The sequence below is a fragment of the Meles meles genome, chromosome 16, assembly GCF_922984935.1.
Source record: "Meles meles chromosome 16, mMelMel3.1 paternal haplotype, whole genome shotgun sequence".
Classification (NCBI taxonomy): Eukaryota; Metazoa; Chordata; class Mammalia; order Carnivora; family Mustelidae; genus Meles; species Meles meles.
In genome coordinates, this window is record NC_060081.1 from 59,505,275 (window position 1) to 59,522,075 (window position 16,801).

Here is a 16,801-nt window from a genome sequence, read left to right on the forward strand (position 1 = left end):
TTCTCCATTTCCTATTTTTCTTTCCACCTACCTAAACCTTGCCCATCCTTTATGTCCCGACTCCCTTCGGGGGTTTTCTGAGGTCTAACCCCCTTGTTCTGATTTTTCCTGTTAGTACAAGAATGTGTCCACACAAGCCCATGTAGCTGGAATATCACTGAAGGCTTCCTCTCACTTTTTAACTGTGTAGCACATGGTTCTTTTCTCCATCCAGTACTCCTTCTCTGAAACTAAGCGTGCTGCACGCAGTCAATCTGCCCCCACCGAGCTTCATGTAATTTCCCTCAATGAGAGAGCTTAGTAATACCGCACAGATCTGTCACTGAAGATTAAAACAGAAAACAAGTAAAAATACCAAGCAGTGTCTGACACAGAGCAGAAATGCAAAAAATACTGGCTGAACTGGGGTCTTGGCTTTAATCTCAGCTTGATGTAAGAAACAGCAATTATTTATGGTTCTCAACCTTCTAGGCAAAACTGAAATCTTAGAGATATTATTCACTGCAGTGTTTGGTGTTTCTCATTTAACATCCCTATAATACATTATTCTCTGAAACATTTCTTCTGGTGAATAAGTATACTTTCCTTTATGTGACGAGAACGCTTACCTTGACTCCCATTTCTGCCTTTGATTATACTCGGTTGCAGATTTCCTTCCTGACCGGTGGGGGGCAGTGTGGGATGGGGAGAGAGCAAGGGCCCTGGGGTTGGAAGATGGGGATTTGGGTACACTGGGCCCCTTCTTCCTGAGGCTAGTTAACCTGAGCCTTGGTCCCCTCACCTGTGGAAAGGGGTTAAGAATGATGAGGATACCTATTTTACAGGACCACTGAGATAATATCTTGAAACTACTTTATAAATTACCCCCAAAAAACACCATGAAAATTGGTTATTAGTGGTACAGGTTTTCTGACGTGACTATTTCCCTTTCCCGCCTCCCAATACTTGCATCTTATCTTTTAAACTTTGTTCTAATCATGTTGTAGTTTTACTATAACTGTGTCTTTTGATTTGCTGTGATCCTTTCTGGAAGTATAAATAAATGACAAAACTGTTTCTAAAGAGCAATCTCCCTGAGGGCAAAAAATGTCCTTCACTGGGGCGCCTGGGTGGCTCAGTGGGTTAAAGCCTCTGCCTTTCACTCAGGTCATGATCCCAGGGTCCTGGGATCGAGCCCCGCATCGGGCTCTCTGCTTGGCAGGGAGCCTGCTTCCTCCTCTCTCTCTCTCTCTCTGCCTGCCTCTCTGCCTACTTGTGATCTCTATCTGTCAAATAAATAAATAAAATCTTTAAAAAAAAATGTCCTTCACTTGTTTTATGTAATAACAATTTACAGTAGAAACATGTATAGCTACAGGGACGCCTTGCTGGCCCCGTCAGTGGAGCACGAGACTTTTGGTCTGCACGTTGCGAGTTTGAGCCCCACGTTGGTGTGGAGATTACTTAAGAGAGAGAGAAAAGAAAACATGTAGCTACAGAACGAAAATTTAGCTTTCATGCCTATGCAAAGGCCAGTGGAGGTACTTTGTACTGAATTGTTAAAAGAAGCTGAACTGGGGCGCCTGGGTGGCTCAGTGGGTTAAGCCTCTGCCTTCAGCTTAGGTCATGATCTCAGGGTCTCTGGGATCGAGCCCCGTATCGGGCTCTCTGCTTGGCAGGGAGCCTGCTTCCTCCCCTCTCTGGCTGCTGCTCTGCCTACTTGTAATCTCTCTCTCTCTCTCTCTATCTGTAAAAAAGAAAAAAAAAAAATTAAAAAAAAAAAAAAAAAAGCAGCTGAACTGCAGGTCAGAATGATCCAGAAAGGGACTTTTTCATGGGGCTTGTACTGATAATCGATGGATGATCTAATCATGCATTCCTTCTTTCATTTGTCCAAGCCTATACTGATGCCTACTGTGAGCCAGGCGCTCCTGGGGCGCTAGAAAAACAAAGGTGACTGACCCAAACACAATGCCTGCTCTGAAGGAGCTCACAGGGCAGGAAGGAGGGTTGGGAGGTCAGCCATAGTTCGCCTCTGGGGCGGACAAGGCTGGGCAGGGGAGGTGGGTATGTGCACACACATGGGGTTTCTCTAGTCAGATGGGGAAGCAAGGATTCCAGGTAGAGGAAACGTACAGGGTGATCACTTCAGGTAACCCCAAGTGGTCCAGTTTGGTCAGAGAAGAAATGAATTCGAGACTCAGACACAAGAACAGGTCAAATTAAGATGAGCCTGGCAGCCTCCAGGAGCCTGGATTGTATCTTGAAGGGGAAAGGAGGTGTGTAGTGGGAGAAAGACGCCAACAGTCTGGAAGTGATGGCTTCGGGACATCCCCGACCTGATAGCTCCAATTCGGTTCTTCCAAAGGCAGCTCTGCGCTACAAGCTGCGCTGTCCGACGAGCACTCAGCTTACAGAGACGCGACTGGGCTCTGCAGGCAGATGTATTCATAAACGGCCTTTATGGACAGAGCCAACTGGGATGTTGAGAAGGAGAGTCAAGTTCTGGACCCGGGCTGGACTTCGTGACCTCTAAAGTTTCTTCTCAATCTGCAGTTCCGTGATTCTCCAGCAAGCCCAGTAGCTGAACTGTGCTGTGGGCTGGGATCTGTGGCTGGGGAGCTGCCCTGGGCAGCAAATGGGTTAAGGCTCAAATAACTTTTATATATGAATTAATGTGTGGAGCTGGGAGCCAAAATCTGTTCCATTAATTTTTCCATCCATTCCAGGAGCAGTTAGGTACACACAGTAAAGTTTATTTTGGTGCATGGTATACTTCACTCCATTAAAAATAAATTAATCAGCAAATTCCTGCCTGGCTCAACTCTGGTTTATGTAAATAGTGCCCAGCTGTAATGAGTTACAAGGTGTTACTATCTCACACACACAGAGGGGGCTTCACTCTAGACCTCCGCTCGCAACAAAAGCATCTTAAATAAACTCAGAGAAGGCGGTCTGATTTGTAATGTTTTCACAGAAGTGGGATATACCTCACCCATATAGAATTTCTTTATATGACTCATTTTATAGCAAGTTAAATGAAGGAAGTCTGATGGGGGAAGGAGGGGCACTATGGTTCCCCGCCCCCTGTCTTTAATTCAAAGAAAGTCCCCCAAGAGCTGACCCACACTCGGGAAGGAGGGGACTGACCCCCAAGTGCACAGACTAAGCTGGCTCTGCAGCACATGCTCCAGAAGCTGGGATGGGGCTGGGCCCTGGGTTGGTACAAAGAAGCCAGAAAGAATCTCTTCTTCTCCTCAGCATCTCACAGAAAGGGAGTCAAGAGAGAAAAGACAGCATGTTCCTCCCCCTCATTCAGTGGGGTAGTGACAAAGGGTCCTATGTTCTTGGGGCTTCTTTCCAAATGATGCAGGATGTGACAAGCCCCAGGGCTTCTGGGTCCCAGACAATGGAGCCCGGCAAGGCCATGGCTTGGCCAGAACAGTGACAGCTCCATGAATTGGAGACAAAAGCAGCAGCAGACCCTCTCGCCCGCATGTCTCTAACTGAGCTGGGACGTGGTCCTCAGCTTTTGGCAACTGCCATCTCAAGTAAGTTTCTAAAAACCCAGGAATAAAGAAGAGCCATGGCAGAGATAAGTCTCTTTCTTTTAATGGCCAACTCAACCCCATGGCTCAAAGCCGGAGGACAGAGCATGGTTACCCGTCTTGACTCAGCAGCACGCCAAACTGCCTCTTGGCCATGGTGGGCCCGTGGTGGAAGTGTCCCCTTGCTAACCTATCCCCATCCCTCTGCGGCCTTTGGGTAAAGCTGTCAATCACATCGTTACTGGAGGGGACCAGAGGAGAGTGTGCTGGGGAGCTCTTGCTGACGGGGAGGATACCTCAGAAGAGCTAAGGGTTTTCCCTGCATTGTATCCCACCAGGTCAGACTCCTGGGCATACTAAGAGGAAAATCAATGCAAATGGGGCCAGGTATTTGACAGATGCTGTTCACAGGTCAGTTCAGGCCACTTTCTGCAGGTTTCTGAGCCAAACAAGCACCTCTCTCCTGGCAGTTCCTCAAAGCCAGCTGGCCAGCTGTGCAGAGACACCAGCCCATCAAAGACCCTCGTCGTTATAAGTCGGGGAATGAGGCCTCAGGATGCTCTGAGGATTCTTCTCCACAAGAGGGCGCCAGCTCACCTCCCCTGTCAGCAGCAGATCCTCCCCATTCATGGAGTCCAAGTACTGCATCTGCAACAGGGGGAGCGGGAAACAGAGGACAGGGACAAGGGCAGGAGAGACGTAAGACGGCATTAAGGAACCGGCCTTCAAATGGGGAGGACGGGGAGGGGCTTTGGGGGGTTGGGTCCGACCATCCCAGCTCCCAGGACAGCAGGTCTCTGATCGTCCAGACTATTTATTTCATTACCGTGGGCTGGAAAAAATGAGTTACATGGGGAAGGCTTTAGGGAACTCCCCGTCATGCCCCTGAACAGACAGACACACAAGCCCCGACTCTGTGGACTGCAAGAACTTTCTAGGGTGGCTATAGTGGGGGGAGACATGTCCTTGGGATGTGTATGTGAGTTTTATCTGTCCATTCAGGGTGGTGGTGTTACTCACAGTGAGCCAATTCCCTTTTCTGAGCTTTAAGTTTCCTTGTCTGAGAGAGGGGACAGTAACGTGCACCCCACAAGACTCAAGAAGCGATTGAACGGTACAATACATGTACACTATAGTCACTGGAACTTTTTATTTTAAATATGTATTTCTCTACTGTCCTCTAGTGAGCTCTGACCCCACAGTTAGCCGGCTTCCATGCAGACCAGTGGGTCCAGCTTCACCCACTAGGCTGGCTGGGGGGAGTTTTCCTGCAATGAAGGACGGAGAGCAGCTGCAGGGGAGGTGAGGCTGGGCGGTTCGGCAAGACGCAGGTGATCTAATGAGTGGCCAAGTCTCTGGGAGGCTTCCCCGGGCCGCTGCTAGTAAGAACAGCAGAATGAGAAACGCTTTCCAGTGGACAGGCCAGATCAAGGGGAGGGCTGCGTCAGGAATGGGCACTGGATTCAGAAAGATGAAGCTCCACCGTGGGGTGAGAAGGCGTTTGGGAGGAAAGGGGCAGGAGTCAGAGGCCTCATCCTAGTTCCTTGGATCTTCTCCCTCTTCCAAGAATTCCTTCGCTCCTGTTCTGTCACCTTTAGGCTGCTGACCCTTGAACTCAACTCGTCTCTCACATACACCTCAGGTCTAGATTTCCACACGTCCTGCTGTCTTCCAGTGCAAGGAGAGCCACGGACCCAATACCTTGCCTAAAATACACTCCTCTTTCCAACAACTCCATTTCTGTGCCGTATGCCACCTCTCTGCCCATCTTCTGTGTTGAAAATCCCAACATAACCTCTGACTGGCCCTTGGGCTACCCACCAGACCAGCCAGGATCATGGCAGTGCAGGACTAGTCTGCTGACAGCCCAGCTTCCTGGTCTTTCCTGATCCGCTCACTCATAGTCTTGCCTTTCTTCGGCCTTTCACAGTATTTTGTTCCTACCTGTATCACCTCACAGACTGACTTATTTCAGGGTTATTAGCCTTGTGCCTGACTGTTCTCCTCACCAAACCATGAGCTGGCTCGAGGGCAGGTCTGGGTCCTGTGAATCTCCGTTTTCTCAATAGAGTCCCCGGCACAGCACATATTCAGAAGTTCTGCTGATAGGCCCAAGTCCCCATCAAAGCTCCCTGCTTTCCTAAGAGAGCCCCATCACTGTTTCCCTATTGCCTGCCTCTCACCAGACAATATGGGGACTCCGAAGGGACTGGTGTGCAGTCCCTTCTTTGGGGGCTCTCGGAGAAGTCCCAGCTGTGCTCTTGCTGTGGCCCCTGGCACAAGCCCACCATGGCAGATGGAAAAGTTGAGCTGGTCTCTCAAAAAACACAGCATTTGCTTTGCCAACTGCTACTTGTGTCTGACGGTGAGGCCAGTCAACAGTGTGAGTCTTAAGAGCTCTCCGTGGGTGGAGTCCTCTGGCCACAGAACTTTCTCCCAGCTCTGGCAGATCTGAAGAATGGTCAAACAGAAGTCCTGGCTTCTGGGGTTCTCTACCCTCTGGATCTGAGGAGCCCCACTGTGTGGTTTTTCCAGCAATCAGCAAGTTGCCCCTGCTGGACCTGTCTTCTCCCTAAGAGCTAGGGCCTGGCCTTCCCCCTCCTGGCTGTTGAAAGCTTAAAGGCCGTGGACACAGGTGAGTAAGAGAGTAACTGTGGGGTGAGGCCCCTTCAGCTATAGGGCCAGGCCCATGAAGCAAAGGTGTGACTCATGGGACAGCCTGAGCTGATGAGCCGTCTGGAGCAGCTAAGGCCTCTAGTGGCTACATGAATCACCGGCTTGGGGTTGTAGGCCAGCTGTGCGGGCTGACTCACTGGGAGACCCTGGAAAAGCCTCTATGTTCCTCTTCTCTGCCACTCAGCTCACTCATCTATAAAGTATGGGTTTCCCATCAGTACAGGATCAGGGGGACAGAGAGATCAAGAAGTGAGGTAGCCATGGTTTCAAGGAAAATGATGTAGTTAAGCAGTCCCCACTCTGGAGCCTTCTCTTAGAAACTCTGCTGTCAGGGAGCCCTGGCAGACGAGGGGGTGGCGAATGAAGCAGGAGGACCCTACTTGACTGTGGCTAGCACTCGGCGGGGAGAGTCTCGAGGGATGCCCGTGGAATGCTACCTGGAGCCCAGTCCTGCTAGAAATCAGGAGCAGGAAACATGAACCTTGGAGCTTCAAAGTGGGGACAGAGGGGGCTACAGTGGGCAACTACACTGTCCCCCATTCCCATATCCTACAAGACTGTGTGTGTCTGGGGTCTCGCAGAGCACTGGGCATGTAACAGGCAATCAAATGTGTAGTGAATGAATGCCTAAGTTTTTGAGAGCAGACGCCTGAGAGCTGCTGCTTCTACCCCATTGCCTCTCCCAGCCTAGCTCACGGCTGGACACACAGAAGGTGTTCTTCACCAGCACTGCCGCTGACAGGATGTGGTCAGAATTCCCTCAGACTGGCCTCTGGGAACTCAACCTCTCACAATCCTCTGGAAGTCCAGCATCTCCAGACCTCAGAAAGACCTGCTTTCTGTGAGCCTCTGGAGAGGAGGGGTGGGGCTGTTCACCTGTTTCCTCACATACTCCACCAACAATTCAAGCTGCCGGGGGTCTTCACATTTCTGGTTGAAGAAGGTCCTCCAGAGTGCAGCAGCCAGCCCATGGTCATCCGAAAGGATCCCCTGGAAAAGAGAGTATAACTTGTCTTCTAGGGAGTCTGGGAGAGCCGTCAAAAGGTGGGGATAGTGTGAACACACTGGCAACCACAGAATCAGACTGGAAAGACCTTAGAGATACCACAAGAGAGAAAACAGGGCAGCTACATGGTAGAACGGAAGGGTCTTCAGCATATGGTCCAACTCATTCATTTTATGCAGAGGAAGGACATGGAAGCCAGAGGGGTCGAGTGACTGGCTAAGATTAACGCAGAGATGGGGTTCATGTCTGGCTGCCCTCCCAGGCCACAGCTCCCAACACTCTCCCACACCGTACATGACCCAGCAATACCTGTGAGGCCAAGAAGAGAAATGGCGATACAGTGTTCCTACCGCTATCTGCAATGAATGGGCACAGAGTATTGAGGGTGGGTATTTTTTCCCCCAGAAACAGAGGTAGGCATATACTGCACCTTTTTCCTAGTCCAAAGGCATATATCCGCAAGGCAGCTGGTTCTCAGGGAGAGGAACCAGGCACCTTGGCCTCACTGTCACCCATCTCTGGGTTGGCCACGGCTGGCCCTGCCTCAAGTGGAGGAACAGGCTGTTTACAGGACTGCCACAGGCCAGAGGGAATGCTTAGAGCCCGTGTGCATGTGTGTATGTCTAATATTGTCCTTTGCAGCACAGAGGAGGGCTCTGCTGAGAAGGAACAGGTATCAAGTATCACAGAGACTAATCAGCACCTGGGCCATCTCTGTCCGGGTGCCATGCTGTGGAACCAGAGAGCGCACCGACTTATCAATCAGAAGGCCGGTCAAGTCCTGGCTCGGCCACTACCAAACTCAGAGGTGGCTGACAATTCACTAATCATCTATGAAACAGAGACCGAAGTGCTTGCTCTACATATGGCATCTCTGCATTGTAAAAGTGAGACCATGTACAGGCATTCTGTTACGTGTAGTATGTCAGATACAAGAATCAGGAGCTTGCTTTGGCAGGCCGCTGTGGCTCCAGCTGAACCAACAGTGAGATCTAGGGATCAGACCACCTAGGTTCAGATGGCAGCTCGGTCCCTTGACAGCTGTGTGGCCCTGGGAAAGCCACCAGCCCTTCCTGAGCCTCAGTTCCTCATGAGCCAAACACGCACAGAAAGACCCAGCCCACGGCACTGTTGTGCGAATTCAGAGATGACGGCCGTCACAGGCTCTGAAGACCCCAGATCATGCCTTCAGTGTGATGTTGTTCACTGGCCTCTGGGACACGGCGGCATATGAGGTCTGACTTCAGGCCTGCTGCCACGAAGGGCCAAGTCCAGGATGGGGTGCTGACAGTTTGGTGGAAAAACAGTCAACCTGTTCCAAATGCCCCCTGCTAAACATCTCTCTGATTTCCCAGCTTAAGAGACTGTGCTGGCACAATGGCTGAGTCAGGAAAACCAGCTTCTTCTGGCAGATGGGGACAGGGTCCAAGAACAAGCTCAGGCACATCACCGTTCTCCAAGCTATTTGCTAACACAACAGCCTGCCTGTGTCTGAAGTGCCCTGGGCACAAGTGGAGCTGCTGGCAGTGACCCACGTGCGCTGCATGGGAAGGACCAGCAGTGGGAGCGGTGTCATGAGGACCTAGAGAATGAACACAGAGCACAGGACAGCAAAAGCCCTGGGAGCCACGGCCTGCAAATAGGCACCTCTGGCAATGGGGGAGACGGCTGGGACGGGGCAAGTCCACGATCAGTCGGAAAGAAAAGGATGACTCAGGACTCATATCAACAGTGATAACACCTGACTGTTCCAGGCTGTCAGTTTCTTCACACACCTGGCTCCTAATGACTACACTTGCCAGAAGAATAGATATTATTATCCCCATTTGGAAGATAAGTACACAGAGGCTTAGAGGTTATCTAGCTAATTGGCAGTAGACTCAGGACCAGAATGCACTGGTGAGGTCAAGGGACGGTGCCTGACCAGCTCTATTTAGGACACAGTACCTGGCATAGAGTGGGGAGTGCAATAAAAAATGGCTGAATAAATCAGCGAGCCCAACTTCAGCCTTCTTTCCACCAAACTGCTAGTAAGTCAGTGAGAACAAATGGGAGACTGGTCTGAGAGAGAGAAATCAGGAAAGGAAAAATGGTGCTTGGAGGCCAAATATTAGTTTGCATAGCAATGTTTCCATGATCTACTACGGGGCCTGCTTATTTTCCCTCACGACACAAAAAAACCATCCCTCCAGAGATTAAGACACCTAGGTCTAGAGTAATTGGGAGGAAGCCTGTGCCTTGAGGGTCCCAGTTATGGCTCAGGTTTGGAGTGGCAGTATCCCTCAGAGGAGAATGATTTGTGACACCATTACATGCTTATTAGCATGACGCTGAGAACACAGAATCACAGCAAAATGGTCTCAGCTCATGGGCAGCTTGCCATCTAGTTGAAGAAACAAGCTAGTGCCCACCAGCACAGGATCAAGTTCTAGAGAGTAAACAACTGCCATCAGTAGAGGGAGGCTCCCAAGGTAGACTGGACACGGTTGGCTCCTCATTCTTCTTAGCTGCTACGACAGGGTAAATCTCTAACTAGATACTTGCTTGTTTACCTGCTTACTATTTCCCCATTAGAAGGTAAGCTCCAGTGGAAAAGAGCCACACCATGTTTGTTTTATGCACCAATATATTCCCAGCGCATCCTCTATGGAAGCCACTTTATACCTGTTCAGTGGATGGATGGATGGATGGATGGATGGATGGATGGGTGGATGAGGCTGAAATTCAGAGTAAACAAACACAGATCTAGAGAGGTCAGGGAAAGCATTAGGAGAAAGGGGCCTTTAAGAGTGAGACTATCTGCAGAGCTACATTTTAAGCAAGAGAGACTACACTGGTTCACTGAACATTTACAAAGAGAGTGCCTACAAGGTGCCAGGCCCAAAGCTGACAGACTCGACCACTGCGCTCCAAACCTACTTGCCCAGGAGAGCTTCCAGCAGGCACAGCACATCTGTGGGTCAGTGGGGCAAACTGGCCTCCCTTGGAGGGAAGGTTATATACACTCAAAAGCAAGGGGACATAACAGTGGATAGGACCTGTCACAATGGGGACATCTGAAAGAAGGCCTGGAAATTCCATGGAGGAATTTGGGACTTAATGTAGTAGAAAATAGGAAGGTTCCGAAAGTGGCCAGGGTAAGGGCACAACCCAAACAACATTCTAGGAAAAGGGGGCTGCAGAATGGCACTGTCCAAGTGAACTTTCTGGGATGACAGAAATGCTCTACGGCCACACAGTCCAGCACAGCAGCCACCAGCCACATAAAGCCATCGAGCACCTGAAATGTAACCAGTGTGACTCAGTTTTCAATTTTATTTAAGGACTTGAAACCAAAATAGCCACATGTGGGGCATCTGGGTGGCTCAGTCAGTTAAGATTCTCACTTTTTTTTTTTTAAAGATTTTATTTATTTATTTGACAGACAGAGATCACAAGTAGGCAGAGAGGCAGGCAGAGAGAGAAGAAGGGAAGCAGCCTCCCCGCTGAGCAGAGAGTCCCACGCGGGGCTTGATTCCAGGGCCCTGGGATCATGACTTGAGCTGAAGGCAGAGGCTTTAACCCACTGAGCCACCCAGGCGCCCCAAGCTTCTCACTCTTGATCTCAGCTCAGGTCTTGATCTCAGGATCGTGAGTTCAAGCCCCGCGCTGACAACAACAACAGAAAAGAGCCACCCGTGGCTAGTCTTGGACAGCACAGCTCTAGAACCCATGACTCCCAGTGCGGCCTGCAGAATGGAGGCACCACGTCACCTGCAGCTTGTTCGCCAGGCAGAATCTCAGGCCTCACCCCAGACCTGCTGAGTCAGAATCTGAATTTTACTTATGTGATCTGCATGCGCATTACAATTACCTGAGGAACTTCTACAACAGATGCCCACCTACGGCAGTTAACACAGAACTTTGGGGAGACAGGGCCCAAACAAGTGGTATTTCTAAAAAAGTATCCCAGGCAATTAGTGTATTTCCCAAACCTTCCCACTCTAAAGAGTCACGAGAGGCGCTTGCTAAACACCAGGCCCCACTCCTATTGACCTGGAATCTTCAGAGAGGTGCTCAAGAATCAGATTCGAACACTTCCCCAGGTGACTCGTGCCATCAGTAGTGTTTGTAAGATGGCCCTGCCAGGATGGATTGGGATGGGAGGGACAGAAAAGACACACAATTCAGAACATTATTAACACTGGTGAAAGGAATCAGCTGAGCCAGCTGCAGCAAAGTCCTCAAACAAATGCCAGCTAATAGAGAATTCTATTTCTTCAATTCTAAGCCTCTTTTTTTTTTTTTTTTTTAGATTTTATTTATTTGAAAGAGAGATCACAAGTAGGCTGAGAGACAGGCAGAGAGAGAGGGGAAGCAGGCTCCCTGCCTAGCAGAGAGCCCGAGTCAGGGCTCGACCCCACGACTCTGAGATCATGACCTGAGCCGAAAGCAGAGGCCCAACCCACTGAGCCACCCAGGTGCCCCCTAAGCCTCATTTCTCTATACAAGGTTTGTGAAGTCCGAATGTATCTAATTTAACAATTAATGTGCAGGTGGAAGCAGTGTTTCTCAACTCCTGTCCCATGCCCACCAAGCTCATGTTAAATCGATGACGTGTGTATGCAATTGTTAAAACCGCTCTCCCATAAACCTTCCTGTTTTCTACAAATATGTGGTGGACCGAGAATCAGGAAACCTCAATTTTAACTAGTCCTATTTTTGTAAGCTTATCTCCTGGCTTTAATTATTATCTTCAGACTCATAACACTTCCTCTAGCCTGAACTCCAGCTCAGTACTTTCATCCTTTATGCCTTTCTTCCCTTCCTCATTCCTCACTTACCACATGCCAGGCAAGAGAAATGCAAACACTGTAGACACTGTCACCACCCAGAAGGAGTCCCCACCCAGCCAGGGTGACAGTTAACACTAGTGTAGTGAGTACTGTGGAGTCCGGAGCAGGTGAAAGGAGCTGAGCCTGGGGAAATTCTAGGCCTGTTTCGCAGAAGGGGTGGTGCTTGCATTAAATCTGGAGGTCACCACAAAATGAGCAGAAAAACACATGTTTTATTAAAAAGATGAGGTATGATGAACCCTGGTAGTGTGCATAAAGGTGTTCATTACACCATTCTTTTACCTTTTTGATGTGTTTGAAATTTCCATAATAATAGTGGGGAGAGAAAGATGAGATGGGAATGCCACCACATGGGCGAACCCTGAGAACATTATGCTAAGTGAAGTAAGCCAGTCACAAAAGAATAAAACCCATATGATTCTACTTACATGGGATACTCAGAGTGTTCAAATTCACAGAGGCAGAAAGGAGAAGATGCTTTCTGCTGGTTACCAGGGGCTAGGAAGAGGCTGAGGGAGGAGTAAGAGTTTAATGGGCGCCAGAGCTTCAGTTTGGGAAGATGGAAGAAGTTCTGGGGGTGGGTGATGGGGACAGTCGCTCAACAATGTGAATGGACTTAAGACCACTAAAATGTGCACTTAAAAGTGGTATTTGATGTTATGTATATTGTACAATGAAAAAAAATGAGATCTAAATGTTCCGATGTGTAAGGAGGCCTAAGATATATTGTTCAGCAAAAAAATAGTGTATGCAGCGTAACTTCCATTGTGTAAAGAAAATACGTAGGTGCCTGTGTATGCAAACATAATGTCTGGAAGGACACCCGATAAACTATTAACAAAGTTTTCCTCTGGGACAGGGAATTGGGCAGGACAGGAAAGAGGCCTTCTATTTACTTCAACCACTTATGTGCAGTTTTATGAGTTTTTGAAACGAGTATGTACTGCTTTTATAATGAAAGCCGCAAAAGTGTATGATTTGTCTGGCAGCCCATGCTGTCTTCCTATCTCTAGAGGCTGAAATAGTGACTGATTTGCCTTTGTTCCTACATCCAGCACCCCACAAGGACTCAATAAATACTACTAGTTGAATGATCTGACCATATTCTATCGTGCCCTCTTTCCCAAGCACTAGGCAAACTGCTGAGCATAGTCATTCCTATTGCCAAGTCAATGAAGATGAGGAAATAAATTCTAAGCCATAATGGCAGGGTAGTGACAATGTCCCCTGAAGGTTCCCTCAGAGTTTCTCATCAAAAGTCTTTCTATGGGGGCACCTGGGTGGCTCAGTGGTTTAAGCCGCTGCCTTCGGCTCAGGTCATGATCTCAGGGTCCTGGGATCGAGTCCCACCCACATCAGGCTCTCTGCTCTGAAGGGAGCCTGCTTCCCTCTCACTCTCTCTGCCTGCCTCTCTGCCTACTTGTGATCTCTCTCTGATAAATAAATAAAATCTTTAAAAAAAAAAAAAAAGTCTTTCTATGTAAGTGATGAATCCCTGAATTCTACTGCAGAAACCAATACTACACTGGGTGTTCACTAATGAAAATTTAAATTTAAAAAAAAAAAAAAAAAAAGGTCTTTGTTGGGGAAAGCCAATGTTCTGCATAAGGCTTGGCAAATGCTCTTACCTCATCATATCCCAAGATTGCTGCATAGAAATTATTTGTCATAAGGATCATGTTCTTCTTCAGGATATAAGAATTAACCTACAGAAACAAAATGACAAAAACAAAAGTATGAAAAAAGGGGAAGAAAAACAAAAATTATTTTTGCCTCTAAACTATCACAGACTCTTAGTAAAACAAAGAGAGAAGGCCCCTAACAGGTCAAACTGCTAGTTCCATTCCCCTGATCTGCCAGGACTCTCCCCAATTTGACAGGTTCTTTCAGATTTTGATCCCAAATTACACAAAGCAGTAACTCAGTTTAATGAGCTGAGCCACGAGTACATGTCAGGCTTTGTGCTAGACCCTACAGAACACCAAGTGTAAGAAATGGTTTCTTAGCTGAAGGAGCACACAGTCTAGTATGTAAAAACAAACATGTAAAAAATAATTAACCTGTAATATGTTGCCTCAAATTCTATCCCAAAAGTGGTGAGCAATAAATGAATTTTAGTACAAATGATCTCTGCTCTGGGAGCAGGTGAAAAGTTCTCCAGGAGGTAACACTTAGGTGGACCTTGGAGGAGAAAGGACATTCTAGACCAAGGGAACAAGGTGCGCCAAGGTACAGAGGCAGGAAAGGACATGTTTGGGGAGTGCCAGGGAAGGTGAATGGGCAGGAACACTGGAAAGGTATGCTGGGACCAGGTTAGGAAACATCTAAGGGTTACTCAAAGAAGCTTGTGGTGGTGAAAGACAGAAGGCAGTTGCCAGGAGATGTGAAGAGGAGGGAGAAAGGCAGGACCCTAAGTGAGATGCTGAGGAGAAAGGAGAGCCCCCAAGGCTGTGAAGAAGAGGAGAGAATAAGCCGGGCTAAAGTAGTAAGACTGTTAATCTTTTTTTTTTTTTTTAAGATTTTATTTATTTATTTGACAGAGATCACAGGGAGAGAGGTAAAGAGAGAGGAGAAAGCAGGCTCCCTGCTGAGCAGAGAGCCCGATGCCGGGCTCGATCCCAGGACCCTGGGATCATGACCTGAGCTGAAGGCAGAGGCTTTAACCCACTGAGCCACCCAGGTGCCCAGTAAGACTGTTAATCTTAAGAGACTGTTTGAAATATAATTCCAGGGAGACCACGGACACCCGGGTAGAACTTCTCTCAGAGAACAGCCAGGTGGGCCTTCAGAGTCTGGATTATAGAGTTCATTCAATGTCTTCAGTAGCGTAAAACTCTGACCTCCAGACTTTTAGGACGATGCTTAAGAGCCCAGGCCATGTTTCATCCTCTCTGGGATCCCCGCAGAAAGTCTGGTGTAATGTACACGATGTAAGGAAGGACTCACTGGATATTTAAACTGACAGGTTTTAGAAACAACCAAGTTATTTGGAACGTTACATGGAGGATAAGATTCGTCCTTAACAACCCTGACCATAACCACGTCCATTGTCATCCCCTCCATTTACCGAGGACCTAGTATGGCCCATGTGCTTTACGGCTATCCTCGCCTCTAGCTCACTGGAACTCAGAGGGTAGGTGTGCTTCAGTCACATTTTTATGGACACAGACAACAGCCGCAGGCAGGTGAAGTAACTGGCCCTAGGTGCCATAGCAAATTAGTGAGAAAGCGGAGACCAGCATTCAGCTCAGTCTGAGTCCAAAGTCCATGTGCCTTCTGTTCCATCAGCTTCCTGCCTCCAGAAGGATGATTTTACTTTGTATCATGTATCAAAGACTGAATGATTTAATCTGGTGGTTCATAACTGGTCTCTGAAGAAGAGCAGAAAGGCATTGTGAAAGGACCTGGGTTCGGTCAGACAACCTGGTTCAAGTTCTAATTCTGCTGTATACAGAGGATGTGATATTGGGCAAGTTAAATAATCTATTTCCTTGCTTTTCAAATGCACTACACACAGTGCTGGTTTACGCAGCAATTGAATTAGCATGCATTCATTCATTAATTCAACAGTGTATGCTGAAAGCCTCCGTAAGCTGTAACGTGCTCTGCAAATGCAATGAATTATGAGTAATACCTTCTGGTTTGTTTACAGAAAACCAAAACCAGTTCCAATAGTCAGGGATAATTTTCAAAAAGGAAGAGAGAACAGCCCAGCTCAAGACTGGAAAATATGAGACTGGATGCAGCTGGTGGTACAATCCATGACCTTTCCCCCCTACCTTCAACCCAGGCCAAATCAGACCTCCAGCCTTTACGTTCCCAGAGCTCTGTCCACATTCCTTCTCCCGGATGCACAACACGGTTTAGAGCCGTGTATGTACCTGTCTCTCCCACTAGTCTGTAAGCTACTCAAAGGTCATAAGGAACTCTGATTAACCTTAGTACCCCCAAGAGACACCTAGTCCAGGGCCTGGCCCAGAGCAGGACTTGAGATGGCATGCTGATGACTGAATCCTTACAAGGGCCTGAGTGCCACGCATAACGTGTTCTATCCAATGACACCCTTTTGTTTGTTTCCCCTTTTTTGCTGCTTGAATACCTTGCATGTGTCTGAAATGTCAACGATAGGTATTGCCTAATTTGTTACTGCACCATCTTCCAGAATGGGCCGAGGTGAAATGCAGAGTCAAGAAACAAGCCAGAGCCAGAGTTCATTCCTTCTGAAGCGCAATGATCGGACTACAGCCCAGACCTGCTGAGAGCCATTCTGGGGCTCTCCCTACTCCCGTACAAGTTATTCTTCTCACCCTGCAAGAAGAATCAGAGCCACAAACGGGCATCAGAGACAACACAGAAAGGCAAGAGCATCTCTCAGAGGCAACCAGGCACTGAACCTGCTTAGCACACTTAGTTTATGTGTTGCATCTACCTAGTAAGCTTTAGAGCTGGAATGGTCTTCAGAGATCACCTAGCTCAATCCCTCCGAAGAAATGGTGAACTGAGACCCAAAAAGGGGTAAGAAACTTGCCAGAGGTCACACAGAAAGATACTGGCAGGGCCAGGATCTGGAACCTGATTTCTAGACAAGTGCTTTACCTGCTTCACCATCTGTAGGACATTTCTAGAGATCAGAAACACATTCATCTGCAAACCTCAGTTTCCAGTAAGGTCCAGTAACTTACAAACATACTTTCTCCTCTTGGGATGCACCTGCATTCTGGTTGGCTATGACCCCAGAAGAATGGAAAGCAAGGGGA

The 16,801-nt window shown here is 48.2% G+C and overlaps 1 protein-coding gene across 3 annotated transcripts in view; it reads right to left on the reverse strand.

Annotated features, from left to right (window-relative positions):
• Positions 1-3,568: 3,568 nt before the first annotated feature.
• LOC123927029 (ubiquinol-cytochrome-c reductase complex assembly factor 1) overlaps positions 3,569-16,801 on the reverse strand; it is a 96,946-nt gene continuing 83,713 nt past the window's right edge. Inside the window, exons 8-10 of one of the 3 annotated variants that reach the window (XM_045981502.1) lie at positions 13,673-13,750; positions 7,080-7,193; positions 3,569-4,175 (exon numbers count right to left, since the gene is read on the reverse strand). In XM_045981502.1, coding sequence (XP_045837458.1) covers positions 4,041-4,175; positions 7,080-7,193; positions 13,673-13,750 — 327 coding nt within the window. In that variant the 3' untranslated portion in view covers positions 3,569-4,040. Of the gene's footprint in view, positions 4,176-4,218; positions 4,907-7,079; positions 7,194-13,672; positions 13,751-16,801 lie in introns of those variants that run through there. The other 2 variants (XM_045981505.1, XM_045981503.1) reach the window with 2 other exon arrangements.